General features: G+C 39.6%; 4 protein-coding genes across 5 annotated transcripts; 3 read left to right on the top strand and 1 right to left on the bottom strand.

Annotated features, from left to right (window-relative positions):
• The first annotated feature begins 284 nt into the window (after positions 1-284).
• On the top strand, positions 285-5,007 carry LOC135131248 (uncharacterized). The gene is made up of 7 exons (XM_064058897.1): positions 285-510; positions 563-1,046; positions 3,007-3,942; positions 3,996-4,147; positions 4,194-4,346; positions 4,394-4,728; positions 4,782-5,007. Exons 1-7 carry the CDS (start codon positions 390-392, stop codon positions 4,914-4,916), a joined length of 2,316 nt encoding a protein of 771 aa, XP_063914967.1. The 5' UTR covers positions 285-389; the 3' UTR covers positions 4,917-5,007.
• Positions 4,907-11,218, bottom strand: LOC135131247 (zinc finger MYM-type protein 3). Of its 2 annotated transcripts, XM_064058895.1 has the most exons (16): positions 11,082-11,218; positions 10,856-11,030; positions 10,057-10,804; positions 9,898-10,011; positions 9,597-9,850; positions 8,987-9,178; positions 8,618-8,888; positions 7,720-8,431; positions 7,440-7,663; positions 7,089-7,385; positions 6,333-7,018; positions 5,974-6,184; positions 5,680-5,927; positions 5,492-5,630; positions 5,342-5,441; positions 4,907-5,291 (listed from the first exon to the last, which is right to left on the bottom strand). In XM_064058895.1, the coding sequence occupies exons 2-16, from the start codon at positions 10,865-10,867 to the stop codon at positions 5,117-5,119; spliced, it is 4,383 nt and encodes a 1,460-aa protein (XP_063914965.1). In that variant the 5' UTR covers positions 10,868-11,030; positions 11,082-11,218; the 3' UTR covers positions 4,907-5,116. The 2 variants fall into 2 exon arrangements, with proteins under 2 accessions (XP_063914965.1, XP_063914966.1); XM_064058896.1 differs by lacking the exon at positions 10,856-11,030.
• Positions 11,219-12,163: 945 nt separating this feature from the next.
• On the top strand, positions 12,164-25,493 carry LOC135131251 (uncharacterized). Its single transcript, XM_064058910.1, has 6 exons — positions 12,164-12,336; positions 15,982-16,451; positions 22,046-22,218; positions 22,834-22,947; positions 23,313-23,941; positions 24,026-25,493. Exons 2-6 carry the CDS (start codon positions 16,355-16,357, stop codon positions 24,714-24,716), a joined length of 1,704 nt encoding a protein of 567 aa, XP_063914980.1. The 5' UTR covers positions 12,164-12,336; positions 15,982-16,354; the 3' UTR covers positions 24,717-25,493.
• A 138-nt stretch (positions 25,494-25,631) lies between these two features.
• Positions 25,632-26,898, top strand: LOC135131253 (dual specificity protein phosphatase 3-like). The gene is made up of 4 exons (XM_064058911.1): positions 25,632-26,047; positions 26,095-26,258; positions 26,306-26,529; positions 26,579-26,898. The coding sequence occupies exons 1-4, from the start codon at positions 26,024-26,026 to the stop codon at positions 26,797-26,799; spliced, it is 633 nt and encodes a 210-aa protein (XP_063914981.1). The 5' UTR covers positions 25,632-26,023; the 3' UTR covers positions 26,800-26,898.
• The last annotated feature ends 9 nt before the right edge of the window (positions 26,899-26,907 follow it).

Raw genomic sequence — 26,907 nt, 5'->3', positions numbered from 1 at the left:
AAATGACAGTGTAATGATTTGTCAACTGACTCACTATTTAAAGAAGCAATTTTCTTAATTAATAAACAAGTATCAAATTACAAAAATATACTTTCTACGCACTATTGACAAAAACATTCATCTGCTGTTATCAAAAAACAAATTCGCAAAAATTATCGAATGCTAAGGCCGCGTCAAAACGACTTAAGTCATATTTGCACTATTAAGCGATTTTAATCACATATTTAAAAAATGTGTTTAAATTCACACATGCAGTTGAATTGAACAAATAGTATGAAACTTATTTCATTGTGCTTGACATTATCTTACTCTCGACAAATAAAAATTTAACAAAATCTGCCAGTTGTACAATTCATTACACTTCGGCGCGTGAAACAATACAGTGAACAATGGGTACAGACACAGCAACTACCATGGAAGAGAAAGTGCCCCTGCCCAAAAAAACAAAAAAATGGGGCATCAACAAGAACCTGATTATGTTAAAAGTGACCCTATTCTTCCTTTACGGAGGTAAAACTTAACACGGCAACAAATCAAAAATTTGCTTTATTTTTTTTTTCAGCAACCTCATCCCTCGTACCTTACTTAACCATTCACATGCAAAGTTTAGGTATCACAATGGAAGAAATAGCAATGATATACCTCGCGCTGCCCTTCACCACGTTCGTCGCCCCTCCCATCACCGGGTTCTTAGTGGACAAATTTGGAAGATACAAACCCGTTGTTATAATTTCATTTATTCTAACAGCAGCACTACACCACTGTCTTCTCTTACTACCGCACCAAGAAATAGCAGGCGCTGTTCCCTCAGGATACATCATCACGCATCCCAAAAAAGGATACGTGGAAGTGTGGTGGAGTCCGTGTCCCAGCAGGGAATGCCCGGAAGACGAAGAACTAGACGTTGCTTTAGACATGTGCGTAGATCATTGCATCTTCAAGAAACCCCAGGTCGTACCTGAGGGAAACAAACTCCTCGACCCTGGAAATACGGATGACTTGTACTTCCACTTGAAGAAAAACTTGAAAAACAACACTCGGCATGGGTACGTCGAGTACATTTTTAATATCTTTGAGTGAGCAGACTAACTGCGTTATATTTGTGCAAAATTGATTAAAAAACCGGGTACATAACATAACCCCTTAGACTGGAACCACAAGAATTTTCGAAAATTTCCTGAACGGCGAAGCTAAGGGGCTACTTAAACGGTCCAAGCTTTGTATGACTCTCAGGGAGCCACAACTGCGTGTGTTCCGTCTGATATTGTTTTCATATTCTCTTCCGTTGTTGATATATTCCATCACATGTAACGATTCGATGGTCGCGACTAATCTCTAGCCACGGAAAGACACGTGAGCTGTGAAACTATAACAGGTACCACAATGGAACAAAGAAAGAGATAATTATAATTTATTATCTGTTTGAACAGTACGTCAAAAGAAAAACGTGAAAAACCGCGAAATCCGCGACCTCCACACAGTGGCGTAACTACCGTGTTCGCCGGAACACGGGCCCGCTTCTTCAAGGGGCCTGGTCCGGTTACACGAACATTTTTTGTTTTATCGGATTTTTTATATTATTGCGCAAATTACATTCCGAAATAAAAAATTCGAAAATGTGCGGTGATCCTAGGATCGATCGTTCATTGCTATTTACGATTTTTTGATGCAAAGGGCTGGACCTCTGGCGGAATCTCAGTATCATAGACAGGTTTTAGAAATGCACTGTCGCAATCCCATTGTGGCAAATCTAACACCCCATTTAGTAAATTACCAATCTTTAGCCGACAAAAGTATGACTAATTTATGATTCAGGACAACAAAATACTTAAATTTTGTCCTCAGATCTTCAGTGAAACTTTATGGTGTGGGTAAGACGCAAATAAAATTCAGTTTCAGTTTCGTTTTTTGAAAACTTTCGTATTTTCAAAACTAGTTTAACTTTGTGTTTGTGGTGCTTTTTGGGATAATAAAACATATCTGATGTATGTTACAACTAATTTTTTAAGTACAAGAAACACTGGACAGCGAAATTATTACAGAATGAGTACCTAGTACCTGCACTAGTTCCAGTGAAATTATCACAGCATATTTCATTTTTCTTGCAATACCACTTTCGGTGGCTTGAGCGGAAAAATCTTTTTTGAAATTAAAAATGACAAATTTTTTTTTAAGAAACACGATGGGCCAATGCATTATCTTCACTGCCTGTTACCTCAATTGAAAATCAAATTGCCAGAAGATTAGATGTGTCAAATCTTGTATCAACTTGTGCCCATTGGAAAGAAAAAAAACAATTTTGAGATTAAAAAATGGGCAATTTTATGTCCAACATGTTTCAAAAGGATTTTCATCTAGTCGCCTATGGCTGCAGATTTTCATGAAGGGAAAGACAGGAGTTGAAGCGATTTCAAAGCTATCTCGATGAAAATTATTTTGAAACACTCTTTATACATTTTAATTATATGTATGTAGGTAGTTATTGTATTTTGTTTTTTTTTAATTCAGTGTTTCAGGTAGAATGATTTTAATAAAACGTAAGCCCTAATCGCAATATACTCAAACTTTACTCATAATACTAGTATTTTTAAATAATTTTTATTTAGCTGTTCATTAGGGGCCCCATAGTGTTGTAGAACACAGGCCCGTCGTTTGATTGTTACGCCACTGCCTCTACAAAACCAAAAAAAATTGCATCTCACTAACAAGACCAAAAAAATTGTTTTCCTGTAAAGGACTTTTGACGCTTTGACGTTCACGCGCTCTTAGTCCGAAACGGTTTTTATTCATTTATTCGTTGTTCTTTCGTTGCCAACTCAAAACGACTTAAGTTACATTAACGCGACTCCCATTCTGATATGCGGCGGAGCGTTGAAACGGCGTGGGAAAAAACTGTACCACTTTTCATTATCTAATAATCGCCATAACACAAACAAGTATTATCTCAGCCGTACCGATTTCAACAAATCGTTTGACTTGAAAATGGTATTTAATGTAAATTTTCAGGAACTCAACTCAGCTGCTCACCCTCGACATGCACCCGAATTTGGGCGAACCCATCGAACAAGGGGGTATCGATTTGGATTCGGGTGAAGAAGACGACAACGTCATGGACATCAAAAAACGGTTCAGAGAGAAACTCCTGAGAAGGTATAGGGTTAACGTGACGGAACTGGACGAAAAGGATCTTCGGTGTGGTGGTTTAGTGTCCGACGGGACCGACTTAAGTTCGCAGCAACGTTTACGAAACTACTCGAACGACTGCATTTTACAAAAATGCCATTTCATTTCGGGGGGACCGGAAACTTGTCCCCCCGAATTCAAAAAAAGCGACGACAAAGTTTTCTGGATATATTTCGTTTTGAGGTTCATGGCCAGTATCATGCAGACGGCAGGGATGACTATTATGGACCCTATAGCCCTGACTATGATCGAAAAATATGGCGGCGATTTTGGCAAAGAGAAGCTGTTTTCGAGTTTGGGGATGGCGTTATTTTCGCCAATCACGGGGGCGTTGATCGACTGGAACAGTAGAAGGCTAGGTTACACGGATTACTCTGCCGCGTTCTATACGTATGATGTTTTGTTGATTGTTGCTTCAATCGCTGTGTATTTGATGCCCCTGGGAACGAAGCTACCAGCGGATAACATTTTCCGAGACTTACGCAACATTTTCAAGATGGCGCATGTGGTGGTCTTTATAAGCTTTTTGTTTATCTTAGGGAACTTGTGGGGCTTCATCGAAAGTTATCTTTTCTTCTATTTGAAAGATCTGGGGGCGCCAAATTATCTTCTAGGTATCACTGTGACAGTCGGTACCATTAGTAGTATGCCCTTTTTGTACGGTGCAGACAACATAACGAGAAAAGTGGGCCACATTACTATTATCATAGTGGCGTTTTTCGCCCATGCTGCCAGACTCGTTGGATACTCTCTCATAGAGTATGTCCTACCACATAATTCAAGTACCATTTGTACTATTTTATCAATTTTAGGAACGCATGGTGGTGTTTCCCATTCGAAGCTCTCGAATCCTTGTCCGTGCACATGATGTGGGTGGCAGCGGCTACATACTGTGCGATTTTGGCCCCTAAAGGATTACTAGCGACTCTGATTGGAGTAATCGGCATGGCCCACTTCAGCATAGGTAATTGTGATAATTAAAACTTTAGGTATACATATGGTTCTTCTAGGAAGAGGCAGCGGTAGCTTCGTCGGAGGTCACGTGATTGCCAAGTTTGGCATCCGTCAGGGTTTTCGGGTGATGGGGCTGGTCGCCGTCACTTCTGGTATCGCTTACGCCCTTATCCACTGCCTGTGGTTACGAAAAATTGAAGTCGCTGAAGGTACTATGACCACACGGATTTCCTTGTAAATAAATTATGTTTCATAGATGAAAGTACCGACGTAAAAGACGTGGAGCCTAAATTTAAAGATCAAAGTACGATGGTCAGTTTTGAAAGGTTGAGTTTAGTCATTGAATATAACCAGATTGGGTCTTTAACGTCCTTGGGAAGAAATAGGGAGCACGCTCTTATTACTCGTGCTAGGAGTAATAGTATACGACGTGGTAGTTACTCCAGTGGGATGTTCAAAGTTGCTAAAGGAAGTAGTTCCAAGGGTGATCTGTTAAAATCTGCCATTGAGGTTAACCACCATAAAAGTTCTGGTCAGATGAAGATTTCGAATAATTATCTTAACCGTCAAACTGCTAATAGTACCGGAAAGGTAGGTGCGCATGCTCAGTTCACTTGCACGTGTTTAAGTGACACCTTTTTCAGATTTATGGCGATATTAAGACTGGAAGTCCGTCCGAAATGGAGATCGAGACGTTGATCCCAAACGAAAAAGATGAGATTATTTATGACACAGTCAAGTCACAGAACAGTAATTCAAACAAAGATAATCCAGTTTAGTTTTTTATTACGACGTAGTTTAAAAACAACTAAGTTATTTCTGTACGACTTATGAATGGAATAAATCTAATAAAAGAATTATTTATACAAATACAGCTATGTTTATTTTGTGACAACTGCTAGTAGAATCCAGAAGATTTAATTTTTCGATATTAATGAATTAAATACACATTACACAATGTTATATGATTGAAATCTACTTAACTAGTTAAAAGTGCAACATTTATCTCTTTGACCATTTTTACCCTGTGAAGCATTTTCTCTAAAGCTTCCTGTGGCAGAGCGGTTGTCGAATACCAAACGGGACTATCAGGTACACAAGATCTTTCAGGTTGTAGATAAAAAACATCGTTTCTAGTCTTCACACTTTCCGGACTTAAAAAAAAATAAAACAGTAGACAAAATATTGATCTACTATCACTTACCATTTAGACAAATAGAATTCATATAACTTGACTGGACAGCGCAAGGGATTTTCGTCATTTTCTTGCTGTTCATATACTTTCTTCTTGCGCGTGTTATTTTCTGTACATATATTTCTCATTATTTAATACGTTACTTAGTAATTTACTTACGCATGGCTGACTGAGGTGGATAAAACCGTAATAGAACATTTCTGGAACCCGGAACACGAGCAACTCCTGCTTGGTTCGGATTACGTTTCCAGTGTTTCATGATATGCGAAAATGACAACTGCATATGTTCTTGTACGGTCTATAAAAAATACATTAGGGGCGTTTTAGACACCAAAGAAACTACTTACAGTCAGATTGAAGTGTTTAGTATTGAAAAACATGAGAGTACTTAACAGAACATGTGGGGAATGAGCACCCAGTTGTTTACTTTCCCATAAATGCTCCTCCTCAACTCTGGTTACAATATAGTGAGAATCGTTATATAGGACTGAGAATTTGCGAGCCACTTCGTCTAAACTATCAGTAAACTGTTCATAATAAGGATCACAGAAAATGTTGTCTATGCGGCCATTTTCAAACAAGTACTGTTGAATTCCTGTACGATTTGACTGTAAATAAGGAAACCCAAAGCTTACGCTTACCTAAACATAAATAATATATAGTATCTGGTGCGTACTCAGCGCCGTTCGGTTTTCTAACTTCTTTAACAAAAAGACAAAGAGAATAATTTAATTCGTCTGCAGTTAGTTGCAATATTTCCGTTTTAAACGGTTTTGCGAATTTGGAAGACTTCTCCAACTCGGTATTTTTCGTGGTTACCCATTGTTTCCAGGCGTTAACGCCGAACGTATACTAAAACATTTTGTTTACTTTTATTGAGCAAAACGCTCATTTATTATAAAACTGAAAATTAAGCACAACATGCAAATACAACGTCACAAAAAAAAACAAAAATCCCACTGACTGCGCCAATCCACTACTTTCTACTTAAACTGCTTACTTTAAGACAGAGGTGGGCGTCGGGCTTCTCGGCGGGTTCCGGGGGCGGCACTGGTTGTGCTGGCATTACGGGCATATCTACCGGCTGTGACATCCTTCTACGCTTCGTACCCCCTTGCTTCCCGCCTCCTCTCCCCCGCTTTCTACCTCTGTATGACTGCCTCTCGGCCATATGCATCATGGGCTGAGGGTCATCAACCGCCTCTTCGCTAGGGTTTTCGCTGCCTTGGGGCGCCGTTATAGTATTCGCAGTCAAAGCCCCCTCAAGATCTACAGCCGGTTCTTCCAACTCGGTGGCCATTTTGAGCGCCATTTGCAGCATGTCTTCACCAAAAGTATTGCTAGCGTCGACGGGTTCGGGACTGAACGTTCCTTCGTCTCCGGGTCCGGCGTCGTCGACGTCGCTCTCAGAATCAGTATTTTCTTCCTTTTTGTCACCGGCTACCATTTCGGCCATCATCAAAAGCTCAGCCTCGTATGGATCCGTGGGAATTTTCACTTGGATTTTCTTGATTTCCTTCATTATGCCTTTAGCGGAGTTGCGAGTGGTGGGGATGAAGATGGGCACGGGGATGGGGAGGGGGAATGGGACGGGGTAGGGCGCGGGGACTGAGTACATGGGGAGGGGCGAAGGAATATATACGGGGATCGGAACGGGAATCAAGATCCGCTCAGCTTCTCGTTGCTCTGAAAACAAGAAAACACGAAACGTGTAGCGAATTTTTTAAAATGGAAACAGCAATTAATATGTATTTACCTGTTTGTATGTTTTTGTCGGTCATGATGGGTTTCATGGTGGTGCTCTTGTGGTGCTGGCGCAGTTTGCACATGGTGGCGACGTTTCTCTGGTCTGGCGCCGGTGTGGACTTGATGATGATATGATGTTTGACTTTTACGGGAACTTCGACGTTTGAATTAAGAATGTGTTGTGGTGGGGCGTTGTTTTTGACCCTCTTATTGGAATTCTGTTGAGGATTTGCAAAATTGCCGTTCTTACTTGATGCCAAACTTTGTACGTTGCTTATCACAGGAAGGGGCGGAGAAACTGGTTTAGCTGTCAAATAAAACATTTTAAATTTAGTTTATAGAAACGTTGGTGTATACTAACGGCATTGTGATTCTGTAAGGGCAAATTTTCGATTTTTTTTAGGCTCACCGGCTGGCACAGGGTAGGAGGCGTCATCTGCATTATTTAGAGTGATTGGTGATTTTTTAAATTTATTCTGGAAGGACATTACACAGGAATAGGAGCAAAAATTACGGATTGTGGCATCAGACATCGTTAGGTGATACATGGGTTGATGACGTTTATTGCAGAAGTTACACAATGTCCTGCAAGAGAGACAGATAGAGAAAAAGACAGAAAAAAAAATAAACAAAATACGTACTTTTTGGAATGCACAGCGTTAACTGACACTTGGAACAAACTCAAGCAGTTTATACTGCACATATTCAGTACGGGACCAGTTTTGAAGTACCTTCTGATCATATCGAAGTTATATTTCTTGACTTTGCACCACACGCATGGTACGATTTTTCGATGTGCTATTATGTAAATATTTTGGCAGCTGTTTGAACAAAAACTGAATTGTACGTTGTCATAAAACATTGTATTTTTCTCGAGCACTTCCGTCGGAAAATTTCGTCTGCACATTGAACATTTCCCTGGAGTGATATTATTGACGAAACTAAAAGCGACGAAACATCGATCACTACAAAAGTAGTTTGTGGTTCCGTCACATTCATAGTCGATCGTGATTGGATTATCAGTTTTGCAAACTGAGCATTTGCTTCCTTCTGGAACTTTGGGTGGTTTGTTGTTTGTCATTATATCGTATTTCTCCATGCAACTCTGAGAGCAAAAATCTTTAAATTGTCCTTTGTCTCCTACTGGTGCTAGGAAACCGTCAGATTCCGAAGACATGTCTTGTTGGCAGTAGGAGCATACTTTGAGCCCTTTTTTATATTCCTCGAGGCAATGACTCGAGCAAAACTGACGAATATCGTTGCCAAAACGAACGCAATACTTTCCAAGGGAATTAGGACGTACTTCCGCCGAACAACTTGCACAAATGGATCCTATCTCCTTTTGATATTTAGCTGAAGAAGAAATCGTTTATCAAGAAGTTGAAACGTCAAAATGGCCACCGATATTAATACGAACACGTTATTATACTGTCAATATAGTGACAGCGTAGCTGCTGAAACCCGTCAACAACTCGTTACAATTTTCGCGTGGACAACGTGTTTGTGTTAGTTTTAAGAACTGCTGGAAAAAATACGCACATAAACAAAACTCGTTGCAGAAATCCATGATCTCCCAAGTGAGATTATTTTCCTCGTCGTCGGTTTTCTTCTTACAGACTACGCATTTTCGTTCGTAGGCCGGTTTAGGCGTCGTTTCTTTGTTGCTGGTTAAGTCTTTCACTCTGATCTCGCCTTCCCAATTTAGGAAATAGTTATCAGCATTTTCTTGCTTGAAATTGTCTAAACAATTATCGTGGCATATATATTTAATGGTTTCATCTTTGGTAACTGTGTATTTGACTTTGCGTTTCTGTAAAAAATATATTGCCATGTGGGAGTTGAACGGTCAGCAGTATCACACGCGAGGCACTTGCTGAGTGAATGAAAACTCAGTCAAAACAAACTTACCAAAACACACTGCAAACAGGTCTGGAAGTCTTCAATGTTGCATTTTGATATAACAAATTTGTTACTGGAAGAAGGTGTGTCATCTGAGGGGGGTTGAATAGCATTAGCTGCATCTTCTATAGGGTCTGTCGAAGAGCTTGCTTCTGATATGTCTCGAAGTGGTGGAATGGAAAATGCAGCTTCTTTCTCAGCCTATACAAATCAACAAATAAGAGTACACGAATTTTCCTAGTTATTTCAGATGTTAAGTGTATGTGCATGAGTGAGAAACTGACAACTTGAAAACTACTCAATAGATCATATTTAATTCTCACACTGAATAGTTTTTTGTGAAAAAAAAAAAAAAAAAATCAAAATGCAGCAAGCACATTTTTTCACTGGTGCCACAATGACAGGATACAATAATCACGAAACAGTTAGTACATTGGTTGTGTCAGTGTTCAAGTGACACCAAAAAAGAATACTTGGTTCTTACTTTTTGTAATTTTTGTACATAAAAAACTTATATTCAGACCTCTCTAGGGTGATTGTGGTGTGTTTATTTTAAAGTATTCTCCTAGTTGTAAACAAAAGCTGTATTAAAGGTGTACATTTTTAATTTTCTTTTTACCTGTGAAATTACTCTTTCTGTGTCTGGAATTATACACAATTCTTCATCAGCGCCCTCTGTATTCTCAGTGATGAATGTATCAGACGCTATGGGATCTTCTTCAAGCAAATCCTCCTTATTTGTACCCTCCTTGTCATTGTCTTCTTTATCCAAGTTCACCCTAACAAAGAGAGGATTTTCTCGTTGACTCTCGTCGTCATCGTTTTCGTTATTGGTTTCTATAGGCTCTACGGAAATGTTCTGTGCTTCATTATCTAGAACAAAACTGTAGTTTCCTGGTACAAAAATAGTCATCCTGTACCTTTATCCTCATTATCATCCTTATCGGCGTTCACAGCAGTATCTTTCTGAGTTTCTTCATTCACCCCACCCAATTCCACATATTCAATATTGTTAGTAGGAGACGTCTCCTTATCTAAACTGACAATTAGTTTCTATTTTACAACCCTTCAAGCATTACCTTTCTCCTCTATGTCTTTTTTCTCTACTTGTGCGCTTTCATTTTCAACAACTGGTGGCTCAGCAACTGGTTTCGCGTCTGCTTCTGGTTCCGCTTGTGTTTCTAGCTCCGTCTGAGGTTCTGGCTCCGCTTCTACCATTGACTCCGTCTCTACCACTGGCTCCGCCTCTACCGCCGGCTCCGCCTCTATCATTTCAACATTCTCTTCAGGTACATCTTCAACCACGTCCTCCTTCTTCTCCTTTCCTTGTTCTTCTACATTTTTCACAGTTTCGCCTGTTTCTGGGGGTTTTTCTGAAGAAACCTCTGCAGTTTTGTCAATGTTCTCAATTTCTTGGGCCACAATTTCGCCACTTTTCTCACCTTCCTCAGGTTTATTTGGTTCTTTTTCCACTGCAGGTATCTCGCTCACACTCGCTTCGAAACTAGTGGAAGGTGTTTCCAAACCAGCGGCGGGAGTGTCATCCGTAGCAGTGCTTTCTTCTGTTTCTGGTATAATAATTTCTTTGTCAATGGAAACATCGTTGCTTGGAAGCGGTTCCGTTGTGTCCATGATATTTTCAAATAGATTTAAGTCGTTGGACGTGTTTATAGTGGGGTTTGAATCTTCTCCAAGACAAGTCTCGATAGCGGGGTCAGATGTTACAGCAGTGATGGGTACATCGATGATTGAGTCAACGTTTTCAGAGGTGGAATTGAGTGCTGGAGTATCAGTTTCCATTGTGGGTACAATGTCGTCGAAAATATCCTAAAAACACAAGTTATTATCGCATGTTGGAACTATAAAGCTGCTATTTACATCCACGTTCATGTTAGCTACAGACTTGGAACTTCTCAACCACTTGAACAAACAAGCAACTTAAACTTTGCAATAACATCAAACATTAACTATCTTCTAACGATTCTCTTGCATTGAAACAATTGCAGACACCAAATACAACACCTTCAATGCCTTAGGACGAAACGCCGGCGTCCTATAAACTGTCACATGCACAGATATGTACTCAATGAAAACTTTACGTTACCTAAGAAATTCCAAGGAGTCGAATTCAATTTCTATAAATTAAGATCAACAACCATTTTTCCAATGATAAAATTTTAATAAACATTATAAATTTCACACGATTAACAATAATGGTGGCAACTAGTGGAACAACAACAGCATTGCCAACAGGCACGCGCGAGATTTGAAATGACGTATAAGTTACTAGGAAGAAGTGCGCAGGGGCGGATTTAAAATCAAATAATTTAACAATGCACGGCTATTATTATTTAAATACACAAACAAATAAATCTTGCTTAAAACAGAATTGTGCCTATTGTGGGTATGAGCAGTTGGTAATCTGCGAAACTATCAATTCAAAGCCTACTGCGACGAGAATTACGAAGAAGTATAAAAGGTTGCCTACGACGAATTTTCATGTCACATCGATTATTATTTACAAATGAATACGATTGGCTGGATTCTTGAAATACACTTATGTTTGTGTAACACATTGCGTCCGCGCAATTATTTCCAAATTAAAGTATCAAAAATTGGTCTAGAATCAACTTCAGTTTCTTAGATAAAGTTTAAATTTAGATTTTTGATTTTTCGAACTATTAAAACGTCCCCAAATGTCAATAATTTACTTCTGTTCCAACGTGAATAAATTCTATTCTTGAACTAATCTATACTTTTTTAATATCAAACTGTTTTCAACGAGTTCCACAAAAACAATAATGAATGATTGGAAATAAGCAAAAAATCCCCGACGATGCTCTCAAACATTTTTTTTTTTGTTTAAAGAAAAACAAGTATGATAGTATAACACCTTTTCAGAGATTCTCGCCACACCTGTATGTGTTTTAGTAGTTACGCTTCCATTTGTTCATTGTGAGACGATGAGAGCGACGATATTTTGCGATTTTTCGATCGGACAATAATGTTTTTCGTAAAAAACAAATGTCCCGGTAATAAATTTAAAATTTAAGGAAAGAACTAGTAGAAATCTGCTTATGATTTCAGAGCGGTGTACCAGAGGTCGCTGTCCATACATAGATTCGTAATGTTCGTGGTTCGATCCGCGTGTTGTTTTGGCGAAAAAGTTTCCAATAGTTGTTTCTGATCGTTCCGAGTTTATGACAATAGTCACTTAACCTCGATTAACAGTTTCGTGGTAAAAAATTGGCACCCGAGCGGTTGTTGGTCGAGTAGCTCGACTAGAATGGTCGAATGAGTGCGCCATGACCGGTCAACACAACCGAGGGAGGTGTGAGGGATTCTCTAATTCAAGGCCAGTTAGTAATTGTCCGACTTCAATCGAAACGCCGCCTCTTTGATCTCGCCGCCTCGGCACGCACTATACAGCGCGGATATCAACTATTAAAATAGTGGTCCTTCGACAAAAATCCAGCTCTCGAACAGATTTCGTCATTTTCCTAATACTTAAAATATATGCGGCACTCACTTCTAAATATAACATTTTTAATTAAAAGATATTTTCAAGTTTGAAGGCGCGTTTTTTACCGGCTGTCATAAATGTCACACGTATATCTCGCTCTTTATTTTTATTTACGCTTCCTATTTTTATCGCGTTTTCGAAAAACGACCACACGTAATTGTGAAACGAAAAACGTGTATAATTTCCTCAAAAAAAAAAGAAAGAAAAAACGAAATTAGAACTCTCGACGCGCGTTGTTCTAGCTTAAGGCTACGAACAATAGTTATTGTGGTTGCGGTGAACTTCATTTGCACCAAGGAGCTTGCGCGTCCGACGCTCTTGACCAATGGCGGTCGTATATTGATAAGTGTGACGTCACTTGTCAGAGTTTATCATTTCACACTTAAGCCTTGGCCCAGCTTTGATAATGAATGGAGACTACACACGTGATAGCGCACTTACACAATCGGCCATTCATGAATTCGACCGGATTATCGCAAATACACAACAAATATTAAATCTTATTCATACGTCCACCATTAATGAATAGCGATTTGAATTTAAATCACAGATGATGGAAATAAGGGGCTGCGAGGTGCACCGTGTGGTACCCCCGTATTCCACATGGAAAATCGTGGGTTTTACGTTATTGTGGTACACTTGACATATGGCAGCCATGTTGAATCATTTTACCGCCACAGCTGGCGGTCAGAGTGCTGAAGCAACGTTCCAGCGGCTCCTTTGATCTCTCAGACAAGATGTAAAAGCTAAGGGCAGAGTCACCTAATCGAATTCAAAATTCTTGGGCTTACATAAAAAGAACTAGCCCCATTACAATATATTAATGTAATGCAAATTTATTTGGAATAGTGCGCTTTAATTAGGAAAAAAGTCGCTGAGCGCACACCGGGATCTCTTATTTAGCATTAGCGGCGCAGTGGGTAATCAAAAAATGTATAATTAACGGTAAAGGAAACTTGTAATAACAGGGCGGGAAGATCAAACGCGTCCGTAATTTTTTCTTTGCTTTCGTTTTGTTTGTGCAGCGGCCTTCATTTATTATTGTGTAAGTTGCCGAAAGGGCAGTAAAATTTTTTCGGGTCGCGTCGACAAGGAAGGTAATATTTCACGTTTAGTGCGATCTGTCGTAGATATTTTTATCCGGAAATAGTGAAGGAAATCGAGTGGTTTGTGTTGGTGCCGCGCTGATCTCTAAAGCCACAGAGCGCCGCTTGTGATTCGCCCCTTTCCCCTCCCTCCATCGGCGGCTGAGTTTCTCTGATTCCCTTCGCCCCTCCTAAAGAACAGTAAGCGGTCTTCAAAATCCCGACTATCTCTGTCATGGATTTCCTTTGCCGATACCGACAGTTTACAACATGAAAAGCGAAACCACCTCAATAAAGAAATTCGCTGAAAAGTACCAAACGTTGCCACCACTTGTCGTCGTTATTGTTTCTTGGATCTGGCATAAAGGCCGCACTTAAAAAATAATCGAAACCAATTTGCGTGCGTGTGTATGTGTGAGTGTGTTCGCGTTCCCTCGACGGTTATTTTTACTCAATTTCAATTTTAACTTTGTCGTATAAACACTCCAAACTAAATTATTATCTCTTTCGGCTATTCACAAAACAAACATGTGTCGCCGCGGCCTTTCTACCTATTATTTTTACGATATCTAAATCATGCCATCAGCGGCATAAACAAATTCTGCGAGTTCGTTTGCCTACTTACCGAACCACCTACCTTTTTCCATGCCGGATTTGACGATATTGTTCACTTTTTGTACCGTCCAACAACAAAGCCGCGAAACCACTTTTATTATATTTGTTATTCGCAGCCGTATTTGGCTACACTTTTTTTTTTGTTTTCACGAAACAACAAAGCTTAGCCCTTTTGCCGTATTTTATCTCTTTATTTTATTACTAGTTAAATAGTTAGAGAACCTTAATTTTGTAACATAACTAAGCTTTATAACTGTCAAATTTGAAACCAAACTGTTAAATTTTCCGCGTTACTTGATCCTCTCTTCAACAGTCATATGATCAATATTGTAGTGACATGAACTAACGACATGCCGGGAACTGGATAAGCAATTTGTAGTAATTGCAGATTAAAAAGTCATTTAGTTAGATTACCGTTGTCGTTTGTGGTTAACGGTTTTTAATTTATCTGTCATTAAGAGAATATTGTGAATTGTTTTGCTTTGAATGTACACGTAAGAATCGGTACGACTTCAAATGTATGCAACTTTAGGGTTTTCTGGAAACTGTGTAACATAAGTATTCTTAACGACTTCTTTTCTTGGTCCTTCTCCGAACGAACCTTAGATTCAGACTAAAATTGGTTATAATTTTCGCATTTCTTTCAAAGAAAGTGGACAACAACAAATTACCCTCAACTACCTGCTTTAATCCCTCTCGAAGTTACCGCGGTGAAGATAAGAAAATTTGACTTATGACTAGTTATTTAAGGGACCATTATTAAAAAAACCGACCACAAAAAAAATCAACGAACACCAGAAAGGGTCGACGAACGCCAGAAAGGGCCAGAATCACCCACCTTGCGTTTTTCTGTCGTTGGTTCTTTCTGTCATTCGTTCGTTGACTTATTCTGTTTCTGGGTGGCTTTGTCCCATCAAAAATTTAACCCATCTGATTCAAACAATGGAAGGGCGAAGGGCGTGTATTTTCGTACGAGCTCGTGATTTATCATGTTTTCGCGTTTTGTGAGTGTATACATATATATTTTTCACAATGTATAATTAAATCTGAAGTAATTAAAGTAAGTGTTTTGCAAACACGTATTCAACACGAAGGATACACATATAAGTAAATTGAGTAACAGACGTAACAAACAAGTTTACGTCATAATTTTTGAATACAAAGTGTTTATAGACGACCGTCGCGTCAAAGTAGTCATTGAAATTTGCCGCCTTGTCAATTAAAAACATAAATTATAATCAAAGTGTCACAATTACATTACATGTCGATTTAAGATTTGTACATAAGTGTTGGCCGTGCCGCTACAAAGATAAGCATAAAAATAGAAAATATTTTTATAAGTAGCGAAGTTATTTTTGCTGTACCAAGTATTACAAGAGGGTTAATTTGATAATTTGTTTTTTGTTCAATTCCGATGCGTGGAATTCTGTTTGTGCTTCAGAGGCGAGGGAAATTCTTTGAACTTTTTTGTTGTCAATTTGAATGTAGTAACAAAATTCATTTGCAGCGCGTGTTTTATATTTTATTTATGGCATAATATCTCGCTTGTGGGTGAAGATGTCGACGTGCGGCGAGTTTGTTAGACTAGTTTTCTGCTATTACTTCCGTGTTAGGTTCCGAAATCGGGGAATTCACGACCGCATGTGTGAGGGCGCGCATGCGTGCGTTTGGTGGTGTCGTGGGGTGCAAGTAGTTGATAATTTCCTCGGAAGCAGCTTTTCCCGGGCACATTAGTCGTCGTTTTACGACCCGCATGAAAAGTTAATTTCTTGTTTATTTAGATAAGAGTAAGCGCAAGTCGTCGGAAAGTTGCGGCCGGCGAGCTCGCCTTTACCCCCAAGTGATCTACCCCCACTTCGCCAGCTACTGGTGTTGGCCGCGCCGCGCCAATCTCTACAGAGTAGGGTGTTGCACCTGGCTCCTCTAGTTGCGTACACGTCGACCAAGCTTTATCTGCCGTCTCGGGCTCCGGCATATAGCCCAGTGAACCGCATGAGTTAAAATGATGTTCCATTGGAGAACGTACTATAGAGCCGGTACGCTGTTCGTAGTGGCCACAGTGCGTGTGTTCGCCGTGTGTTCGTCGCTCTAACTGAAAACAGTGATTTTGTGCAAGTTGCGAGTGAAATGTTCCCGTTGTGAGGATAATTTGTGATGGACATCTGGATATCGATGCATAATTCACAGATGGCAAACAACTTGGTCAAGTGGTGGAAAACAAAATTTCTCAACGGATATAAACAATTCTCAGGTATTGTATTGTCTACATACGTGTAAGGGTCGTGCGCTTAGTGTTATTACCGCACTGTTCGTATTATTGCCATACCTTTAAACTTTAAATGAACGCAGTATATACTTTCGACACATGGCTATTGACATCACTTTACAATGCCGCAATTCGTGAGGTTATGTCCCCCAACTGTTTTTATTACGAGTTATCTTTACAATTTAATGGCAATATAAATAAAATAGCACTTGTTTACGCGTTCGCAACACTCCGACCCGATCGGTGCGCGATTTTGCAGTATAGAAAAATCGACTTAGCGCGCTCGGTCCTAATTGGCTAATTAACAATAATAGTAACGACAAGCGTGCAAAGTGCGTTAGGGCGACGGCGTTTTTGAGTTGGCGGCGTACGCAGGCATGGAAAGTGCGTGCTGTGTTTGATTTCGAGGAGATTAATGGGCCGAAGTCACACAGAATGATCTGGCAACAATGTTGTCGGCATTTTCTTGCATCTGGGATCTTATGGTGGCCTGTCATCTTGCCCGACTCGCTTTGTCCTTTTGGCAATCATCCCTTTGTCCGAGCGGGATCTCCGCACTTTTATCGTCTGCGTACATAATGAGGGTCGTTACCTTTGCGTGCGGTTGTACACTGTACACTTCACTCTCGCTGATCTTCCCGGATGGAATTCGAGTGGATGCGGCGAATTACGAATCGAAATTTTATGCTTTATTTTGTGACTATTCAGTGGCTAATCTGAAAGAATGCATGAAATTATTTCGAGAGTATAACCTGTAGTACGTCTGCGGACTGTGGAGTAGATTCGCCCGGAGCACAACCTTTCGTGTTTGTTCCGCTCCACGTGTAACATTCAGTTAATTTATAACTAATGTGGCCGCGGGGCTACTATTTTATTGTAATGCCGGCGAAGAATGCCGCTAAAATCACTATTTAGACCGCAGTTGGTCATCATTCTCATTTTCGACTGTCATTGCCTCCATGGATTTCCGTTATGGTACATAAACTCACTTCGTAAACCAACAATCTCGTTCGCAGCTCATTGATGAAGTGCTCGAAAAAAAGTTTTGCGGTAATGTTTTGTGCGGGATTATTACAGGTCGTTCGACTTACTGGCGCCAATTTGCGATTTAAACTGTCTAAAAATAAAACGACTTTATAAATTGCGAATATTTAAACAGGCCACCTACTTCTCGAATCATAGGTTTTAGTCAATGAAAATATGTTTACAGGAGTTTATTTGTTTTGGATTGTAAATTTTATAGTGTGAACATCTGAAGGACTATAATTAGAGCCGTCCGATTCGATACTCTCGTGTATTATTCTCTTGCCTATAATTAGAATCCGGTACTCGCCACAAGTACCCGCCACCACTGCGCCAAAATATGCAGCCAACTTTGCTGAACATTTTCCAATTTGATGAAAAAATCCACACTGCAGTTGCGACCTCATTTGGTCTCATCAGTCCACCACAGTTGGCATTTGAGCCGGATGCTCCGCACCCCTTTATTTTACAGAAAATCTCCGTTTGTTTTATAATTGACGCCATTTTCTCAAATCGAATAACGCGTCATTTGCAACCGCGCATACGTAATCAACCACCCACAGGAAAAATTAAGTAACAACCGAACCGAACTACCGAATCCTACGAATCATCGCGCATTTCTTCCCACAGCGTATGGCGTATCTGTAATTGTAAGTCGATCCATGATATAATATGACGAATCTGGGTTGGTTACGTCCAAACGGTAGTCTAATATGTAACGATACGCGGAGACACAATAAAAGTGTCAGATTAAACGCATTTAGACTCGTGGGATGGAACTTTTCTCATAATTTAATGTTTTTTGTTTGTCCCAGTTCCCAACGGCTATCAAAAAGTCGTTATTTCCGTTAAAATGTGCGATTTCCTTGCTTGGAAGCTGGAGCTGGAGTTGATGAATTGTCGGAAAATTTTTCGTCCGTCGAAGAAGCAGTTACGTTCGCATTATCTTTCACGGTCAGTGCTTGTAGGCCTTTTACGTTTGCTAATCTATTATTCATCCTGACGTGATTAATGCAAAGTTATTCGTGTAATGTAATCAATCAATACTCGTGAATCTTGATTGGTCCTGATATCGTAGGGGTGTTGCCGCGCTATCTGCTTAATAATATTTACGTTCGTTTCGTCTCTTTCCTTATTGCTGCTACTTCCGTCGACCGGGAATTTTATTTTGAAGTTTGATTAAAATTCCGATCGTTAATTATGTTGTTTTTTACAAAGTCGATCGCGAGGTAAAATGGGTTTGATGTTTCCTGTATTTACTACAATTTTATCTGCCGTTTATCGGTCTACAACATCAAAAGTTTTTATGGCGGCTCTTGTGTTGCGTATACCTATACATAAATTTATTGGTTTCGGTTAGATAGCATATCTTAATTGTTTCTAATAAATAATAAACTACTCTGAACTATTTTTTTAACGCATTTTTTCCGGTTTGATAAATTCGGAGATACCTCACTTTTTTCTAAATCACTGTCTGCATTTAGATCCATTCATAAAGGCCGCTCGTTTAAGAGATAGCCATCAACCGTGGAGCCAAAATAAAATAACCAACTTTTACAGTCTCAACCAAACCGAATTGCTCTCAAAGGAACCACACTTTCTAATTGAAGATGGAATTTTCGTGTCATTGCTAATTATCGCATAAATCTTTCGAGTACCAAATTTTTCACTTTCGGAACCACACACATGCGGAACGCACGAATTCCAAAATAACGGCGCCACAACCAACACTAAAATGGGTTCACTACACACATCAAAATTGCTTTCTATATCCAAACTTTGACGTTGTTGTTTTTGGTACTATTTTCAAAATTTAACGCATCCTGTACCATTTTACGTCATCTGGTTACCCTGCGCATGCGTATTTATTGTTTGATTTTCCATTTTGGCATCTATCTAAATTTACGAGACCACGGTAGGTTTGCCTGTGAGTAGTTATTACGAACACAAAAATCGAAATGTTTTTTGTTTGGTCTATACCGAACGAGTTGGGAAACCTTACAATAACAGCAACAACATGCTCACCTGAAGAAATCTTAAACACGGTCGTTAATTTTGTATGACCACTATGGAACGACGAAAGCCACCCAAGTTTTTGTGTTCGGTTAATGATTACTCTGTTTCGTACGATTTCATCCATTATGTATACCATACCACACTGTCGATGACGTCGTTAATATTTTTGAATAACTCATATGCAATATAACGTTCTGACTGACTGAGCGTATTTATCACAGTACATTGCTGAATTACGTATCGAATTTATTACAGACGATCGACACACTAGAATAATTGTTGTTTGTTATTGCAAGTAGAATTTCGATAAAACAACTTTTTATAGGCTAGCAGGGGCGTGATTTTACAATTTTGTGGGAGACTATAATAATAGCAATAAAAAATCTTGATTTTCAGTTGACCTTCTGTAAAGATAATAAATATTAGTATACTTATATACACATACAGGATTTAATATATAAAAATATTTTTCGCTTATTATCACTTTAACCACACTTTTTATGTGATAATAATTGATTGAAGCGACGCGCCACATTGACCAGGTCTTTCTCGTTACATTAAATTAAATTTTATTTTGACAGGATAAATTTCACAGTGCGGCCATTACATATCATCGCGTGTAATAACCCTTTACCGGTTGGCTCTAATGTAACGTTTCATTGCTGTGAAATTGGTTTTTATTTCCAACAATTAGCTACTTTAGGGCAATTAAGTGTAGGACCCAATGAAACATAATTTTACGCTTGTGAATTTTATAGTTTTGTTTATTCCGTAACCTATTTTTCCATTTGGATAACGATCCGTGACGTTTTTGTTGGCGGCATAAAAAATTTCGTCATTCAAAAACCAGATGGTGAAGTGTGAAGGGTTCGATTTTATTTCTCTAAAAGATAAGAGCCTGTGTCGTAAATCTTAATCTTTCTATAATTCCCACGAAAATAACACACGTCGTGTCACAAAGTCAAAATTGCATATCTGCACTTCCGCGTTGTGAAATTTTGGTCGCACGATAAAGTTAGAAAGATCAAAGCGGCTGTGTACGCCGTTGATCGAGAACGGACTTCAAGGTTGGAGTTTTTCCAGTGTACGGCCCATTGTTTTGGACGGACGTAATCTTTGAAATGGCGGCGAATGATAAATCAGTGTGTAAACATGTAGCCATAATTTACACGCTTTTTGCAGAGCTGATGAGTGGCAAATAGCGGCAGCACGTGTCGGAGCGGCAATTTTTTGGTCGGCGAAGTCTGGAAAGCAGTGCAAATAGTGTGGTGTTCAAATAAATCCAATAATTGTTATTTTATTTGCTTTTGAGGCTTTGTTGATTAATATTTAATATGCTTTGATAGTGATATCAAAGTGATTGCCGACAGTGTAGTATTGTAGTTTCGCTATGTGGTTAAATCAATATTTATACAAGCGTTAGAATCAAAGGTGCCGCCATCAAGTTCCGGGAAAGAGTTGTGCTGGCGCCATGTATAAATTCCCGTTAGTCAATTAATAAAATATTTAAACATCGGCGACACTTGCTCGATTTCATAATTGCACGAAACGTGCCGATTGGGAATGGAGGAGGAATGCGTTCTGGGATATTTTTTCTGCTTCGCTGCCGGTAAAATATTAAGTTACGGCAACCTCCCACCGTTTTTTCCGAACATGCCCAATTCAGCCTTTTCCAAGAAGCTATGAATGCTCTCCGACCTCGTCAGTTTCGAAGCCATAAAACTGCATTACCTGGAGGCTTTGTTCGTATACCAGTTGTTTAACTTTCCAATTTTTGGCTTTATTTCGTAATTTTATTAGTCATAAATAACGCACCGGCAACGATGGTTTAATTAAGGATCCCGTTTTGGTCATAAATTCATCCGAATTGCGCCGAAGATGCGAATTAATGCGCGTTTTGAAACGGTGAAAGAAAGTGTCTAGACTTTTCGTTAATAGATCGAGCACGGGATACTTAAAAGACAACCGCCTAAATACCACCAACAACGTTATGACGTCACATTTATTTTAACAGCCAAAGCAAAAGAATTTCTACAGTTAAGATACCTTGAAATAACTCCTTTACAAAGCACATGCCGCCGCTCTGTGTTTTTAATTGCAAATTGTTTCGGCTTTTCATGTTTTATTCCACAAATGGAAAAAAGCTTGCGAAACTGGATGCGCTTAAGCGACAATAAAAGCATCATTCGCTTGCAAAATAAACAACGTTTTTATTTATTTACTTTTCGCAATCAAAACTTGTGCAGCGATTCGCCCGTATCGCATCACACACACAAAAAAAAAACATTCGAACTAACCTCATCTTAAGTAATTAATCTGAATTCCAAATAGTTATTTAATTGTAACTTTCCTCAGAAGCCTGGAGCCGTACGCATTCCAACGTCCGTTCTTTACTTTCATTTCAGACCTCAACACACTTTATATAAGGAACATCTGACGAATACAAATCACCGCGCTACTCAAATTTTCGCATACCTTCCTATTTCGTAACCGTTTCCGTCTTCACGATTTTCTCGTTCTGTATTTATTTTTTTCCGCAGTGGAGTGTGGAGATGGCAAAGTATCGGACACGGAGGAACTTCTGGGGCGATTAGGGTCAGAAGTTGACGCTTGCACAACACCACCTATACAGCCTCAAGACGTTTCGGCACCATCGACACCCACCGAGGACACCTCGCCCAAAAAAACACCCCAACACCAGCTCAACTTCGAGGTACAAAAAACATGCTTGTGATTTCGTCTCCAATCCAAACAAACACGACGCGATGTTTTGACAAAAGTTGGCGCCGCTAAAGGACGCACGATGTATATTTTTACGAAAAAAAAAGTGTCCCTAGTTACTTGATTTTTGGCCCGAAGCGGCTTACTTTCGCACACATACGGTGATTAAAAAACACGTGTTTGCTAGAAAACTAATTTCTAGACACTACAAACATCTGTAAGTTCCGATAGTACCAGAAATGTCATCTACTTAGATTCGGATTTGGGGACGAAACAAAAGTTGGCTTTAGCCAGTTCGTAGCCATTATTTGTGCACCAAGAACTCTTGAAACGTCCTTTGAGTACTTAAGAATCACCGCGGAGGTGACGTTTTTATACCCCCGGTCCCTCGTTCTGGGAATTTTGGCATTTTGGGCTAGCTTGCTTTCACGAGTTTTCTGACGAGAGGATACTTTTAAAGGTTGAAATTTCTATAAAGGCCCCACCGAGTTTTCGTGGAACGGTGTTAATATCGGTACTGACTCCGCACATTTAGATACGAATTAAACTTTTACGCGTTGATTATTCAGACTCAAGTGTAAGTAAGTAAAGTGTGATTTTTTCGTAGGAGTTCTCTTGCGATGTGTCCATGGAGGATGGCGAGAGCAAACCGGGTCAAGAAAGGCAGGAATTTTCGTTTACCTTGTACGATTTTGACGGTCACGGAAAAATAACAAAGGATGTAAGTAGTTCGGGGCAGTGCACTAGTAATAAGATGTTAGTACCCTGTTTGTGTGAAATCAGTTTTAGCGCCAAAAATCGAACATAAATCATGCTTTAATGTAAAATTTATAAGTAGCGGCGGCTTTGATCTAGTGTTCTCTTTGAACTTGCTTTGTTTACAAGAGAAATTACGTTTAGATGCTATTAGAATCACATCCTACTCACTCTTGCCTTGTCATTTATTTATACTCTCTGAGATGTATATTATTATAAGATTTACACCAATAACATTCTTTTATTTGACTGTTTTGATACGTTTCTTGCACGCCGTAGTTCTTTAAAGTATCCTTTGTTTAAAAAAATATGACGCATAAATGTTTACAGGATATCTCCGGCTTAGTTACGACAATATACGAAGCTTTGGGATCGTCGGTTAAAGTTCCACACTACGGTAGTAAAACAATCAAGGTGAAACTTACCGTCTCACCGGATCAAAGAAAGCACGTCAGTGCTACCATTATTAACCAAAAAGACAATCAAGACGAAAAACCCCACGAAAGTATACAATATAAAAGAGACTTAAACGTAACGATTAGACAAGGTGTTCACGAGAAACAAAGACATTGTAGAAGACAATCTAAACAAAAAACACCAACTAAGAAACACCATTGCTGTAACCGACACGAGGAAGAGCAAGAACAAGAACACTTCGTGTCGGACGACAGTTCGGACGCATACAGCCGGATATCGGACAATCTAACCAGCGACGAAGAAGAAGGCGAATGCTCGGATAACGAACGAACCAAACTGAAGAAACACCAGAAAAAGTGCCAACGGAGCAGCAGCCCCAGATACACCATACCAAATCTGTTCGTAAAAGACACGATCTGCACCGAAAACAGCTGTCCCAAGAGAACACCGAAGAAAAGGTCCGGGTCCTTGCAGCGCCAGGAACTACTCGAGATCATACAGGCTAACATGGACAAGAACAACCTGGGTTTTCAAACGCCGAGGTAAATCAGCGTTTTTTTAAACTTTGAAACGGTGCCAGATCCATCGCGAGGATTTTTTTTACTAATTTTTGTTTGTTTGCGTAGAAAACATTCCAACCACGTTAGCACCCAGACGCGGCAGGAGCCCCACAAGCACCACGCGAAGAACCCGAAGATGGCGGCGTCGCCGCTGCAGTACCTGGCCAACATCGTGGACCCGACACACTTCTACGTGGACCTCGCTTCCTTACAGAACACAACCCAGCTGCCGCAGACCCACTGCGAATATGACAAACTAATAGATGCTGTAATGTGTGTGTCAAATAAAAAAATGTCTCTAAATAAACCGAAGTGTAGAAAGCACCGCGCGAAAAACGATCTTCCCGACATACCCTTCAGGTACCAGTTCTTACAGTACCCGTTGACGAACGACGAGAACAAACTGAAAGCCAAACGAACGCCAAAAAAGAGCGCGAGTGAAGTGAAAAGCAAGAATCCGCACGTGGTGACGGGGCACACGTCGTCGCCGCACCACCTCCGGCACAGGAACAGGCAGGAGGACCAGGCGCGGGCGATGGCGCAGGTCGTGCGCTGGCTGGAGCAAGAATTCTCGTCGAATCTTAACATGAAGGACAAGGCGAAGAGTAATCACTTCGCGCACTCGACGTACAAGGAGAAGAGCAACAGTTCGGCGTCTGCGCCGAACGAGGGTGTGGAGCGACACGAGCACCACCACGTGCACGAACACATACACCACCACTACCACCACTACCAGGAGCCGCCGCTGGTCGTATAGCGGCTGTGGGTTCTTAAGTGTAGGTCTGTTACTGTATGCGAATTTTTGTAGTTGTGGGGACCATCAAAGGCATGCCTTAAATTTACTGAATTACGTTTTGGGTTTATTTTTTTGTTTTAATGGAAGCGACACGAGGTTCAAGTTCCTATTTTGTAGATACCATGGAGTGTTATTTTATTTTCGTGTAATTCGGACTGCGGTTTAAGGCATTTGGTGACTTTTTGTTGATATTAAACCCTCAAATCTCTGAATCTTAGAAACTCTGATAATACTCTGCTATTTGATAAATTACTGTATATTCATACGACTAGTCTATACTTTTAGTTCAGTAAGTATGTAAGTATTTATTAAATTATTTTCTAATTTTATTGATATTATGTTGCAACTTGTTATTTTCATTTTGAAGTCAGTATTGATATATATTTTTTTATGTTAAGTGATTGTCAGTATAGTATTTATTGAATTACGTCTGTAATAATGATTAAAGTAAATGTGCCTAATTTAAATGCAAACTACTACCTCTGTGCAAGTACTAATTTATGATAATTTAGGCAATAAGGCGGCAAATACGATTATTTCAGGGATATAAGAAACTTAATTGTACATAGATTCATACTTCTTAGCGAATTTCCCTGATTCAAAGAAGTCTGACTACGAGAATGGAACTATTTGTATTAATAAATTATGTTATATTTTAATAAACTATTTTAGTTATTTTTTTTATTAATGCATAACGTTTAGACCATATTTATTGAGAAGTAAAATGTTTTATTAATAGTCTGTGTTTTTATCACCACATACGACGCGAGAAAATCCGTAAGGACAACCCAACTTTATTATTATTACTATTATGAAGTTTTAGTTAGAAAACCGCGCAGTTTTGAACAGCACACCGATTGAACAAACCAATAAGATTAAATACATAACATTAAATCAATGATTACACTATTCAGTAAAATAACCATACCAGAACCGAAATAAATGAATGGAGCGACAATTTGCTGTGAATTACGAGGAAGTTCGTCGAATAAATCAATGTGTCAGTGACTAATTGGACCTATTATTACTGTCCATTACCTTTTACAGCATGCCGGTTTGATTATCCGCCATTATTCACGGGTCGTACGCGCTTAAATCTGATCAACTATTGTAAATGTTTGGCAAAACATCAAAAAATCTATTTTTGAAAGTAGACTGTTATTGCGAGTGTTCCAATTTTAAACATTATCTTCATTTAAGTTTTATATTTTTAACCCGTACACGTGAAAAGATTACTTGGTGGTACATTAGCATAAAATAAGTCTGCGATGTGGCGTGAACGTGTGTATAACGTAAGTTGCGCTTTTGTTGGATTATTTTAGTACCTGTGTGTCCGTAGGGAACCCTGAGGCCGAAAAGCGACCGCGAGGAAGTCATTACCGGAGAGTATCTAAACGATTTGCTTGGTGGACTTAACGTTACGGTTGGAACGGATTACTCCACCAAGCTGTCAGAAGCACATGATGTGAATTTCATTACCACGGGTCTATATCTCGGAGACAAGTAAGTGTGCTTTAAGAGTACCACCCGGGAATAGCGGATTTTTGTAGATACACGGCCAAAGACAGGAGATTTTTAGCAAGGACTGGGTTCACACACGTTCTAAACGCGGCCGAGGGTATAGACGAATATCAAGTCAACACAAACCAACACTTTTACAGAAGTGCAAACATCACATATTTAGGAATACCTGGACATGATAGGCCTTCTTGGAATATTTCTGTTTATTTCGACGAAGCGGCGAGGTTCATCGATCAGGCGGTGAAGAGCGGCGGTGAGTGAAGTTGGCGAAGATTGCGCAATTCTGCATTATATTATTCTAGGGAAGGTGTTGGTACACTGTGTGGTTGGGATTTCGAGGTCCGCAACATTGGTTATAGCGTATTTGATGATTTGTAAAGGGATGAACGCCGCTGAGGCTCTAGCGTACACTTTTAAAAGACGACGGGTGTATCCCAACCATGGGTTTTTGAATCATCTAGCGCAACTCAATAACGTACTTAACAAAACGAGAGAACCAACTTTCAAAAGTTATCTGTTGTAAGAGAAAACTTGTGAATTCCAGGAATTGATCTTTTACTTAGAAGGTTCATTTTGTATCGGTTTCTGTACATGACGTGGATAATAAAAATATAGTTTGATAGTTTCCGAG

This window comes from Zophobas morio, unplaced genomic scaffold (assembly GCF_036711695.1).
Source record: "Zophobas morio isolate AGI-343-1 ecotype UQ-CSIRO unplaced genomic scaffold, CSIRO_AGI_Zmor_V1 ptg000019l, whole genome shotgun sequence".
Lineage (NCBI taxonomy): Eukaryota > Metazoa > Arthropoda > Insecta > Coleoptera > Tenebrionidae > Zophobas > Zophobas morio.
Note: the sequence above shows the minus strand (reverse complement) of the source record. Positions and strands in the feature narration are given on the sequence as shown.